The following is a 12,430-nucleotide window of genomic DNA, read 5'->3' on the forward strand; positions in this document are numbered from 1 at the left end:
TGCAAAAAAAACCCTAAATAAATAAATGACCACATTAAATTAAAACGGTACTGGCAAAATGTGTACATTGTTGAAATATTTATTTGTAATGTTTACATGTGACGTCACATCCTGTTGTTTTGCGTCTGGTGATTAACCTCATTTCCTCCGCTAGCTTCTAATAGAGAAGTCGCAAGATGGCGTCGAGTGGAGGAGATGGAGAACCGGAGTGGACCGCAGCTGTGCGGCCGCTTTTATCCGCGTCGTACACGTCTTTCGAAACAAAAGAGCTACCTCAGCTTGTAGGATCCATCATAAACAGGTCAGCGCGGTGGTTATTTCGTCAAGTTGTGCGTGTCGTCCTACTAATCAGCCTATCTTGGCACGGTGTTTGCGCTAGCTAGCTTGCTAAGCTACCGTAGTAGGTGTTAGCAGTAGCGCTAATAACACTTGTTGCTAAAGCTAGTTAACCTGTATTGGCCCGCGCGTTAACAAATAGCATAGCTTAGCTTGCTAGCTAGCAGTACTAAGATTCTGCTTCATCATCAGGCCGCTGCTACTCAGGACTGTAGCATATAAAACATACCGGCGGTTGTTGCAGCGGTTTTCACTCAGTCTTTTGCGTTTTAGTTTTCAAAATAAACGTTAATTGTTTCCCCCACTGAAGTTATATTTTGTCGGTTTGCTCTTGTTTATTTTAATAGCCACTGAGTTGTTAGCTACCTAACTTGCTAACACTTAGCCGTTTAGCTTGCTAAAAGTCCGGAATATGTAAAGGCAAAGGAAAGTTAACACTGTTTCAATCCGCCACATCATCTTAACGTCTTCACGACGGAAAAACCTAAATGCTTTTGAAGGTTGTAATTACCTAAGCAGTTAGATGCAACGCCAGCTAGCAAGTTCATCCAGCTAACCTTGCTAGCCAGATGCAGTTACATAGTTTAATTGTTAGGTAGCGCTTATAAGCTCAAACGTGAAGCTTGAAGGTTTTTATTTAAAAATAGATACCACACTGTCATGACTTAAATGTCGTTTAGTCTGGTTGCAGTCCTGAGTTTAAACTAAGTTTAAACAGAGCTACCTGTCCTGCTGTCAGCTTGTGGAGTCAAAACATTTACCCGACACTGCCTGTGTTTTAGTCAGAGAGCTACATATTAGTGGCTCTTATGTGTTTGTTGGTTTTTCAAGTTAAAAATATTTGGTTTTGCTTACATTCATATGTTCTCCAACCCCAAACACTCCCTGCGTCCCAATTGGCATACTTATACGATGTGCTAAAAGTATGTACTGTATTCGTGAAGGAAAAAGTATATACTTTTCAGTGTGTGGTAAGAGTATGTAAGTACTGGGATATACTCACATGTCGTGTAATGGAAGAGAGCACTGTCACAAACTCCTCACTGTATTTCAGCTTTTCTTCATTCATTATTCCTTATATAATTTATACTATGTCACTTAATTTGGCTTGGTGGTTAAAGGCTCTGTGTTGCTGATCAGAAGGTCAGGAGGCCAAGCTACCACTGTTGGGCCCTTGGGCAAAGCCTTTAACCCTCAACTACTTGGTGTAAATGAGACAAATGTAAGTCGCTCTGGATAAGAGCGTCTGCCAAATGCCATAAATGTAATTGATGATTTCCTTGATTTATTTATTTCTCACAGTTCTTTTACACGTCTCGAACATGCGTCCTTGATTTTGGCACCACAAACAGTCACAAAACTCCTCCTCCATCGCACAAGGAGTTGTTGGCAATATTAGCTGAAAGTGTCCACGGGTCCACACTTGGAAAATCTACCAGAAATCGTAGAAATTCTTTGGGATACTCGTTTCAACACTGCGATTTGGGGCACACTAATTCTCATTTGCATACTATTTAGTGCAGGTAGTATGTCAGTTGGGATGCAGGGGACTGTTTCATAAAGCTTTATGAGCTTTCGATTGTGTTTGTATCTCTTTTATACCACAGTGCTGTTGAAGGATTTCAGATGTTGATGATTAAGTACTGAGTAAAGCAAAGTAGGTCATGTAAGAAAATTATAAGTGATGCCTGAAGCGAAAGAGTTACTGTTGCCACCCTGAAGTTGATTATTTTCCAGTAACTGCATGTCCTGAATTGTTTTATTCCTTTTATATCACAGTGGTTTGCCAACATTGATTTTTTATTTATTTATTATTTTTTTTACATTTATTAATGCTTGTCATGCTTTTTAACTGTTTAGTTTCATTTACTGTTGAACTTCCTTGAAACAAGTTAGTTCCTGTTTACTGTTTCTCTCTCTGTCTCTTAAAGTTAATTATGACAAATATTGATGGACAAAGCAGAAAGCACTTCTGTTCTGTAGTGGAAAACTTTCAGACTGTTACAAAACACTTACACTGGAGACTCCTTCTGTAAACGTTAAATAATAGCCTCTTCACAGAAAGCTTCAACATATCTACAATATGATTAGTCTTAGATTATACAGATTGTTCGTATGTACAGATATACAGGTCTCTGTGAATGAGCTGAGATTATAGACATGATAATGTATTAGAAAGCAAGTATTAATATAAACCATTCACTCCTCTCCAGTAAACATTTCACCCTGGTCACAGTTGCATTAGATCTGTTGTCTAAGCATATGTGTCGCTTATTTGGGGAAGAGGTGGCACAAGGATGCACTATGGGAAGAAGGTAAGCCAGCAGAGGCAGTTTGATGCTCTGAGCAATGCTCTGCTGGGAAACCTTGGGTTCTGGCATTCATGTGGATGTTGCTTTGACACATACCACCTACCTAAGCATTGTTGCTGTCCAAGTACACCCTTTCATGGCAACAGTATTCCCTAATGACAGTGGCCTCTTTCAGCAGGATAATGCTCCCAGCCACACTGAAAAATGTTCAGGAATAGTTTGAGGAACATGACAGAGTTCAAAGTGTTGACCAAATTCCCTAAATCTCAATCCAATTGCGCATCTGTGGGATGTGCTGCACAAACATGTCTGATCCATGGAGGCCCTGCATCGCAACTTGCGAATCTTAGATCTCCTGCTAATTTCTTGAGATACCACAACACACCTTTTAGAGGTCTTGTGGAGCCCATAGCGTGACTGGTCAGAGCGGGGCTGTTTTGGTGGCACAAGGGGGACCTACATTAGGGATGTCACGAGAACCAATACTTCGGTACCAACATTCTTAAAACATGATGGTACTTGTTTTTCTGCACTAGCATTGGAACTGGTTCTAATGGAGTTACTGAGGTTGTAATTCTTCCGGACTTGATGGAGGCAGCAACTACGCGCAAGTGTTTTAGTTGGTCCACAAGTGGTGAAGAACACCTACAAGCACACAGGAAAAACTACAGAAGATTAGCTTAGTTTAACAAGTTTAACTCCGTCCCGACTCATTGAGAGGAAAGCTAGTATCAGTTTCTCGTTTGCAACCGATGCTATCGTTCATTTCAAACAAAGCGAGGAAACACCTGGAATTTGGTGAAGCACCTGAGAGACAGGTCCTATATTATGTTTGTTTGAAGCAGCTGGCATTGTAGCCGTGAAACCGGCTAACGTTATGCTCCATGTAATGTTTGCGATAGCCAGTTATTTGTTAAAGACGCTAACACATTGCAATGTTATAAATTACGTCCAAATGGGCCGCCATGCATCGGCATTCAGCCCGTCCTGTCAGCAAAATGTAGCCTAATGTCACCAATAATTATTCACATGTTCATGAGTTTAATAAATCTTTTTGGCCTGCCACCATATCAGTGAATTTGAACTAATGCTTGCATTCAGAGTATAAGGTGCGTGTGTGTGCGTGCGTGCGTGTGCGTATGTCTGTGCGTGTGTTTTAGTAGTGCACCTCCACTCATTGTCATACAGTGTTTGATAATTAAAATACCCCCCCCTTTCTCTCTCTCTTTGCCAGTATCAGCCAGAGGAGGATGTCCTCCAGGAGAGTTTTTAATTTAATTTTTATTATTTTATTTTTATGTCACACCGTGGTATCGACTTTGGTATCGAGTATCGTGTACTTTTGGTGGTATCGGTACCGACTACTAGATTTTTGGTATCGTGACATCCCTAACCTGCCTAATATTGCGTAAGTGGTTTAAATGTGTTCTGGCTGATCGGTGTACCTACCAGTATGTTTTTAGGAGGTTGGAGGAAACCCACAAGTACTTTTGGGTATGCACAGAAACTCAAGCACAGAAAGGGTAACCTGAGCTCTGTGAGCCCAGAACTGTGAGGCAGCAAAGGGTCACCCATGTTAATATAACCCACTCGAGCCAGCATGATCATCAGAGCTGTTGCTGTTGTAGAAAATGAATCAACACAATCAGATTTTATAACTCAACAGAGTTCTGACGGTAGGTCTGGCTCCAAGGTTTATATAAATGTGCGTTCTGTAAGTAGATATTTATTGAAAGAGTCTCGGCTCTCAGGGTTTTATAGGAGTCAGTAAGATTTTTACCATGTCAGAGTCTTCAGGGGAGAGGACTTTCGATTTCCTCTTTCTTGGTAATATGCCAAGCTGTCACTTAAAATAGAAAATAGAGATAATAGAAAATAGAGGCTGGTGAGGTGAGCTATAACACTGTTATAGCTGTTATAATGTAAGCGATATCTACATGACAAATTGCTGTAGTATAAGAGGAATAAAACAGTATTGGACACTAGTGATATTGGAAACATTCGGGTATAATATCGGGTTGCATCATACCACTGTATCATTGATTGTTTTCCTATAACAGCACACCCTGTCGTCTTTTATTCCTTATATAAGCATCTTTTTTTGGGAATGATTTAGCGTGGTTTAAATGGACATCATTATGTCCACATTTGATTAACAGTCACTCACCAGTTATGTAAAAACAACGTCATTTCTACATCTGTTTGTAATCCTCTTTTTATCCTCCAGTGATCTCCAGCGTGCAAATTCCTCTCCAGCGTAAACTCATCATCTTTCATTCAGTAATTCATTTCACTTTATCTCTCAGCAGTCTGTTTTTGTTTTCTTTGCTCTTTTAATGGTTCTACCTTCTTCCAACTTTTGCATAGTTGGCAGTATAAGTCATTGGGACTGATCATTCATTTTGTACATGCATGGATTACGTATCTCTGAGAAACATGAGCGGAGGCAATTTTGTAGCGTCTTCTTTATCCTCCTCTGCTCTACTGTGCCACTGATGTTAAACGTCACGTCGTGACTTTTAAAGGTTGCTGTTGTGAACCTGAAAATTGTCAATCCTGAGGTTTAATCAGTGTGTGATATTTCCAGCTTCCAGAGCTGTCTGAATTGCACTCGACTATGGAGTTTGACCTCCTCTGGTTCAGTTAAAGCAGAGTGGTTTTGTTTTTAAAAGCCTCTTTTAGTCCCTCTTCACTGCATATAAAGGTTTGTTGTTTTAACTGTTAAAATTTTACAAGGCTAGGTATCAACAGTCATCTGTCTAGTTTGACATTCTGTTCTCAGTTTTGTTCTTGCCATTGTATTTTGTTTTGCTAAACAATAGCGATTGCTGTTCTGTGACTCTTCTTTACCCAGCCCAGGTTTGGTAATGTGCCTCACACTGGATGTTCACCTTACAACTTGAACTTCTTATTTCTTGTTCTGTTTCTTAACTTTTGGGTTTTAGCTTTTGAATCTTTTTCATGTTTTTCATGCTTCCCTGAAAACTTAATGTTCACCTTTTTTGAATCGAAATCATTGAAGGCAAAAAATTTAACGGTCGTGGCCAGAATTGGCTGATAAATTTGAAACACATTTTAATTGGTACATGAACCCACAACGGAGCAGGGTTAGTTTTTGGTAGCTTTTTTTTTGTAGTGTTTTTTTTTTTTTTATTTTTTATTTTATTTTTTATTTTTTTAGTCAAAATCTTTTCAAATTTTTGTGTAAATTTCCTTTCCAGTGAATCTGAGATACTTCATCACGATAAACAGTATGAGCCGTTCTACTCATCTTTCGTGGCGCTCTCCGCACATTACATCACCACTGTTTGTGGACAAAGTAAGTATGTTTTTATTTAAACGTGTTATTTCAAATTAAATATTACTTTGCCAAAATTAAGCTATTTATGTCACTGCTAGAAGCAAGCGGCACTTATGTATTATTGGTTTTTTTTAAATTTTTTTTTAAACAAATTTTCTCCCCTTTACTTTTTTGTGAATAGTTCCCAGAAATCAGTTGCTGTCAGTAGCTGCAGCATGTAAAGTATTGATTGAATTCTCGTTGCTGCGGCTCGAGAACCCGGACGAAGCATGCGCAGTTTCACAGGTGAGATTTTTTGTTGTTGTTGGTGTGTGTGTGTGTGTGTGTGTGTGTGTGTGTGTGTGTGTGTATATATATGGCTGTTTCTGTTTGCCCACTTGTGGTGTTCCTCATGAATTTTGGTTTATTCCCTGTTCTTTTCCAGAAACACCTAATTCTCTTAATAAAAGGTCTTTGCACCGGTTGCAGCCGATTAGATCGAACAGAGATCATTACCTTCACTGCAATGATGAAGTCTGCCAAACTTCCACAGACTGTCAAGACCCTTTCTGATGGTGAGGAATGTGTTGACACTTTGTATTCTGTCCCTGTCAGTTTAATAACGTACATAAAGAGCCAGACACGTATTGTTTATAAAATCATGGCAGATTTTATTTGATATTATATGTGTGTGTATACATTTTATATATATATATATATATATATATATATATATATATATATATATATATATATATATATATATATATATATATACCCTTTTGTTCTAATGTTGCATGGTTTAGAGATGCAGGTGGTGCAGTCATGCTTGAGTGAATGAAGGATGGAATATCAACATACTTGTTCCAATGGCTTTTTCTTTTATTTATTTTTTTCCAATTCCTTTGGATTTTAAAAGTAAAATAATTTTTGTGTTGTTGAGAGTAGGGTGTCCAGGACATTGGAGAGTAAGATTTGAGCAGGCTATAACAAATGTTTTTTTTTTTTTTGTTGTAATAAATGGGATATTTCTCCTTTACCTCATGTTTCAAAGAAATTTGCAATAACGTTCGTGTCCATAATTTTTTTGCCTACAAATACAACTAGCCTCATCTTAACATAACCTTAATGAACCGTTTCAACGTTTTTATTAAGGCAGCACTTTTTGCATTCATTTCAAACGAGGCTTGATAATCACTGGTGTGTGCTGTTACTACTAAATGGTGCACATTGTCATATTTAACCTCAGCATTGTCCCGACATTATCTAGATAGGAGGATCTGTTCTGTTACTTAACAGGAAAATTTAAATTAGCTTTGAGTTTATATTTTCTTGGTACTTCATGGACAGACTCTTGAGCCCCATAGTACATTCTCATTCCCTTGTTCTATTGTCCAGTGGAGGACCAGAAGGAGCTACCCACCCCAGTCAACCCTGAGCTTCGGCACAAAGAAGTACAAATGAACTTCTTCAATCAGCTGACCTCAGTGTTTAACCCCGACTTTACCGTCCTGTCCTCGCCCTCAGCCCACATGCAGGTCAGCTAAATTGCATACACAGAGGGACCAAGCGTGCATCTGTGTGTGTATGTAAATTTTGTGTGCCAAAATTTGTATATGTGAAATTTATATATAAAATTTTGTGTGCCAAATTTTGTATATATGCCTTGAAATGTATCTGCCATTTTATATCATAGGCTGAGGGTGAAATTGATGACCAAACAACGGCAGATCAGGCTACACAGGCCAAAATGAAGAATGCCTTCATCTCACAAAATGTGTCCAGTTTACAAGAATTGGGTGTGTGGTGTTTTCTTTTTTTCTTCTTCCCTCCTCCTTAGTGCATAATTTCTTGAGGTGTTTTCACACATTCCATTTGAATCAAAACCTGATCCGTTTTCCCCCTCAGTGTAGTTCGTTTATGCAGGTGAGAACACCGCAATCGCACTCGGGTACAGACCAAAACAACTGGTCTGAGATGGTGGTCTTGGTACGGTTGCAAGTAAACTAGCACAGTTCAATTGCAGTGAGAAAGTAATAAGACCACTGATCAACCGCACTGCAGGAAGTGAACCAAACAATTTTTTGGGGGGGATGTGAGCTGCTAAGCTGAACTGGGAGACACAATCTGTCTCCTTTAAGCCCTACCCACCCCACTTGAGACATTTTTGTGCTTTTGGTTTGTTTAAGTACACCGTGAAACCAAACGGAACCTAACAAGATAGCAAATGAACCAATATTATACGTGTCACTCTGATTTTTGTGCTCGACAAACGGATTAATAGGTGTGAAAGCAGCCTTAATGTTTTGAGTGTGCAGTATTATGTATGGACAAGAAGCCTTGTTCTAACTCTGTAAATATCATTTCATCTTGTCGCAGGAGGCTCAGAAAAATTGCTGCGTGTGTGCCTCAACCTGCCCTACTTCTTGCGCTACATCAACCGCTTTCAGGATGCTGTATCGGCCAACTCTTTCTTCATCATGCCAGCTACTGTTGCAGATGCCACCGCAGTCCGAAATGGGTGAGGCTGAAATGCTGTTTTAGTGTCTGATGGACTTCTATATTGATTGAGTAGTCGTTTTTTTTATTGTGTGCGTGCGTGCGTGTGTATATGTATGTATGTGTATATGTATATGTATGTGTGTGTGTGTGTATATATATATATATATATATATATATATATATATATATATATATATATATATATATATATATATATATATATATATATTTTTTTTTATTATTATTTTTTTACCTGTCAGATTCCACTCCCTTGTGATCGACGTAACAATGGCCTTGGATACTCTGTCCCTACCTGTGCTTGAGCCTTTAACTCCTGGGCGTCTCCTTGATGTGACTGTGCTAGCCCTGAGCTGCCTCTATGCAGGTTTGGTAACTAATAACCCCTGAGATCTTTAAAAGCTAAAGCTGTGTTTATTTGGGGAATATGGAAAGATATTTGGTCTTCATTTGCAGGTGTGAGTGTGGCAACGTGCATGGCCATTCTGCAGGTGGGCAGTGGCCTACAGCTTCGCACCGCTTCAACAGGCTCAAAGGAGGAAGATTACGAGAATGACGCTGCAACCATTGTGCAGAAATGTGTATGTTAAGACTTCTGTGTTTAACTACTTGTCACGTTTTTAGTGATGCGCTTTCTGATTAGGTTCTGCTCTCTCAGTTAGAGATATATGACATGATCGGACAGGCAATCAGTAACTCTCGACGAGCCGGAGGGGAGGTAAATGAGAACTCTGTTGATTTAGATTAGTGCTTCTGGAATTTCCAGTTCTCTTGGATATAAATCATCTTTAATCATTGTTTGGTTTTTTTTGTTTGTTTGTTTGTTTTGGTCCCCCCCCCCCCGAATAGCATTATCAAAACTTCCAACTGCTGGGTGCCTGGTGCTTACTGAATAGCCTGTATTTGATATTGAACCTAAGCCCCACTGCCCTGGCAGATAAGGGGAAGGAGAAAGACCCCCTGGCAGCACTACGGGTTAGGGACATCGCTGCCCGCACCAAAGATGGGGCAGGATCCCCTAAACTGGGCCCGGGCAAAGGGTAAGCTTCAATTTTAAAATTCCGATACTTTCCATATATTGCATCATCTTAACATTTTTCCTTTTTTTTCTTTGTTTTGTGAAGGCACCAAGGTTTTGGGGTTTTGTCAGTCATTCTGGCAAACCACTCAATCAAGCTGCTCACTTCACTATTCCAGGACCTACAAGTGGAGGCATTGCACAGGGTAAAAAAAAAAATATTTTATTGTTACCTTCCCATTGAAATTTGAAATGTTGCCTTAACAGGCAGTTTAGTGTAGTTCATTTTCTTCTTTTTAGGGATGGGCTAGTGATGGGCCACCAGCAGAGTTAAACATCATGGCACAGAGCACATCAATTCAGAGAGTTCAGCGGCTTATCGACTCTGTGCCTCTAACCAATCTTCTCTTTACTCTGCTGTCCACCTCCTATAAGAAGGTAAGCAACTTTGTGGCCTGTTAACGGAACACCATCCATCCATCCATCCATCCATCCATCCATCTATCTATCTATCTATCTATCTCTACACCACAATACACAACACCTGTAATGTTTGTGTACAGGCATGTGGACGCAAAACTCTTTTACGACGGGTGCTTTAGAGACAGTTGTTGAAATCCATCAATAAACAAGCAATATGTGGGCAAATAAGATGACTTCCAACCTATTGCTGTTCTGCTTAAGCAATAAAGAAATTAGGATGAGAGAGACATTACAGGAATTAATTTGTCTTGCTTAAATGGTATTATGTTTTATTCCACGTTGCAATACTGGAGGAATAGAAGTAAAGACAGTTCTGCTGATTTGCATTGTCCCTGAGGTTTTGTGGTATCTATAAAAACAAGCAGAGTGAAAATGAGGCATTTTTATGTTTACTTTAAACTATGTTGTCGGGAATGCAGTCCCACTCCTGAAAGGATGAATTATGTCGTTTTAGAGCCTAATTTACAAATACATTAGACTGAAGTATTCATGAAATAAATAAACGTAAATAGAAGTGGGTAAATAGGCTGTCCATGTCATGGTAATTAATTGGTAATTGCACATATCATTAAAGTATTACTTTAATCCTCACCTTTTAAACACTCCCATGCATGGCTGGGTATAAAATGTTTCATTTGGTTTTAGGCCTGCGTACTGCAGAGACAAAGGAAAGGCTCAGTGAGCAGCGATGCCAGCGCCTCCACTGACTCCAACACTTACTATGAAGATGACTTCAGCAGCACGGAGGAGGACAGTAGTCAAGGTAACCAATGCTGCCGAGTTCTCTTCGAATCAGACCTTAAAGATTCAGGAAGGGGTAGATAGTCAGTCTCCAGAAATTATACACATTAGAAATTAGAAACAGAATATATTCATAGACCAATCTTTTATGTTTGTTAACTTCAGCTTTCCACTTTTAAGTAAATTCAACACTGAATTCTCTAGTATAGGCCAATCTTGTCATTAAAAAAAAAATCTGGGCTGTTCTTTCATTGGCTGAGTTAGATTCAGGGTTCAGGCGAGTGTTGAATAATTTGATGCAGTTGCTGAAAGCTGCATACAGTAGTAGGCGGACCAGAGTCAGGCCACCCAAGAACTTAGAGACAGGTCAGTTTAATTCTGCTGCAGAGTGCTCTTGTACACCAAGCATGCTCTGCTTAACTGCACCGCCATGGCAGCTTGCACGCCTAGTGACAGTGTCCGTTATTTCAGCAGAGAGAAGACAGGAGAGGACAAGAGCAACTTGTGTCTCAGGTCAGCAGATTTCTGCATTAGCTCAGCCTTGTAGCTTCTCAATGTGCAACTTTTTATTGTCTTTTCAACAATAAAGACTTCATATAGTCTTGTACACGGTTTGTGGAATCAGCAGCTCTGTTTGCCTGCATACACTGCCATGAGTGACTCTGGAGATGAACCTTTCTGTCTGCGTGTTCACAGATGATGACAGCGAGCCCATTTTGGGCCTTTGGTTTGAGGAGACCATCTCTCCCAGTAAAGACAAGGTGGCACCTCCCCCTCCTCCTCCACCCCCTCCTTTGGAGACCTCGCCAAGGCTCAAGAGCCCTAGCAAACAGAACGCAGGAGAGAACGGGAACATTCTGGCTAGTCGGAAGGACCCTGAGCTGGTGAGGACAGACTGCTGTGTATTCAATCATATCTGTGAAATCTAGAGATGCAAAATTGAACACCACACAGTTACTGTGAACTGAGCTCAGTGTGGGTCATTTTATTTAGCTCATTATATTTTTTTTAAATTTATTTTATTATTATGATTTTTTTTAGTTCTTAGGTCTGGCCTCTAGCATTCTGAATTTCATCACCACATCTATGCTGAAGTCCAGGAACAATTTCATCCGCAACTATCTGAGCGTGTCCCTCACCGAGCAGCACATGGCCACTCTGGCCAGTATCATCAAAGATGTGGACAAAGATGTTAAGGGTGAGAGTGTGTGTTTTATGGATGTACACATGGATATAAAAGTGGCTGTTCATTAATTTTAAATTCAATTCTAAATTGTACATGGCTCTGCACAGATCAGGACATTCATTTGTGTTGGTTTATGCGTGGGGTTTCCTTTAGGTTCCTGTGATGAAGAATTTGCCTCTGCTTTGTACCATTTTAACCATTCGTTGGTAACATCAGACTTGCCCTCTCCAGCCCTTCAGGTATATAGATTGTGCCACTTGTATCAATTTATTTGATTTATTTAACAAATCTAATGACTGTTTAGCTATTTGGCTAACACTGACACACTGTTTCCAATCATTTAGAATACATTGCTGCAGCAGCTAGGTGTGGCTCCATTCTCTGAAGGTCCTTGGCCCATGTACATCCACCCACAGTCACTGTCTGTGCTCTCTAGACTGTTGCTCATCTGGCAGCACAAGGCTAGCCTTCAGGGGGACCCTGATGTCCCTGAGTGTATGAAGGTCTGGGAAAGGTGAGCGCTTGCCATCACATTACTCAGCTTTGAAGAACTC

The 12,430-nt window shown here is 39.9% G+C and overlaps 1 protein-coding gene across 10 annotated transcripts in view; it reads left to right on the plus strand.

Annotated features, from left to right (window-relative positions):
* The first annotated feature begins 154 nt into the window (after positions 1-154).
* The window catches only part of ubr4 (ubiquitin protein ligase E3 component n-recognin 4), a 58,665-nt gene continuing 46,389 nt past the window's right edge, over positions 155-12,430 (plus strand). For 6 of the 10 annotated variants that reach the window (XM_017487026.2, XM_017487028.2, XM_017487029.2 and 3 more), the window contains exons 1-19: positions 155-301; positions 5,870-5,967; positions 6,131-6,234; positions 6,374-6,503; positions 7,327-7,466; positions 7,625-7,727; positions 8,308-8,449; positions 8,691-8,815; positions 8,905-9,029; positions 9,107-9,166; positions 9,298-9,488; positions 9,573-9,672; positions 9,767-9,904; positions 10,595-10,712; positions 11,162-11,203; positions 11,387-11,574; positions 11,732-11,888; positions 12,030-12,115; positions 12,221-12,390. In XM_017487026.2, coding sequence (XP_017342515.1) covers positions 177-301; positions 5,870-5,967; positions 6,131-6,234; positions 6,374-6,503; positions 7,327-7,466; positions 7,625-7,727; positions 8,308-8,449; positions 8,691-8,815; positions 8,905-9,029; positions 9,107-9,166; positions 9,298-9,488; positions 9,573-9,672; positions 9,767-9,904; positions 10,595-10,712; positions 11,162-11,203; positions 11,387-11,574; positions 11,732-11,888; positions 12,030-12,115; positions 12,221-12,390 — 2,342 coding nt within the window. In that variant the 5' untranslated portion in view covers positions 155-176. The remainder of the gene's footprint in view (positions 302-5,869; positions 5,968-6,130; positions 6,235-6,373; positions 6,504-7,326; positions 7,467-7,624; positions 7,728-8,307; positions 8,450-8,690; positions 8,816-8,904; positions 9,030-9,106; positions 9,167-9,297; positions 9,489-9,572; positions 9,673-9,766; positions 9,905-10,594; positions 10,713-11,161; positions 11,204-11,386; positions 11,575-11,731; positions 11,889-12,029; positions 12,116-12,220; positions 12,391-12,430) is intronic. The other 4 variants (XM_017487031.2, XM_053686221.1, XM_017487035.2 and 1 more) reach the window with 2 other exon arrangements.

Source organism: Ictalurus punctatus, chromosome 15 (genome assembly GCF_001660625.3).
Source record: "Ictalurus punctatus breed USDA103 chromosome 15, Coco_2.0, whole genome shotgun sequence".
Classification (NCBI taxonomy): Eukaryota; Metazoa; Chordata; class Actinopteri; order Siluriformes; family Ictaluridae; genus Ictalurus; species Ictalurus punctatus.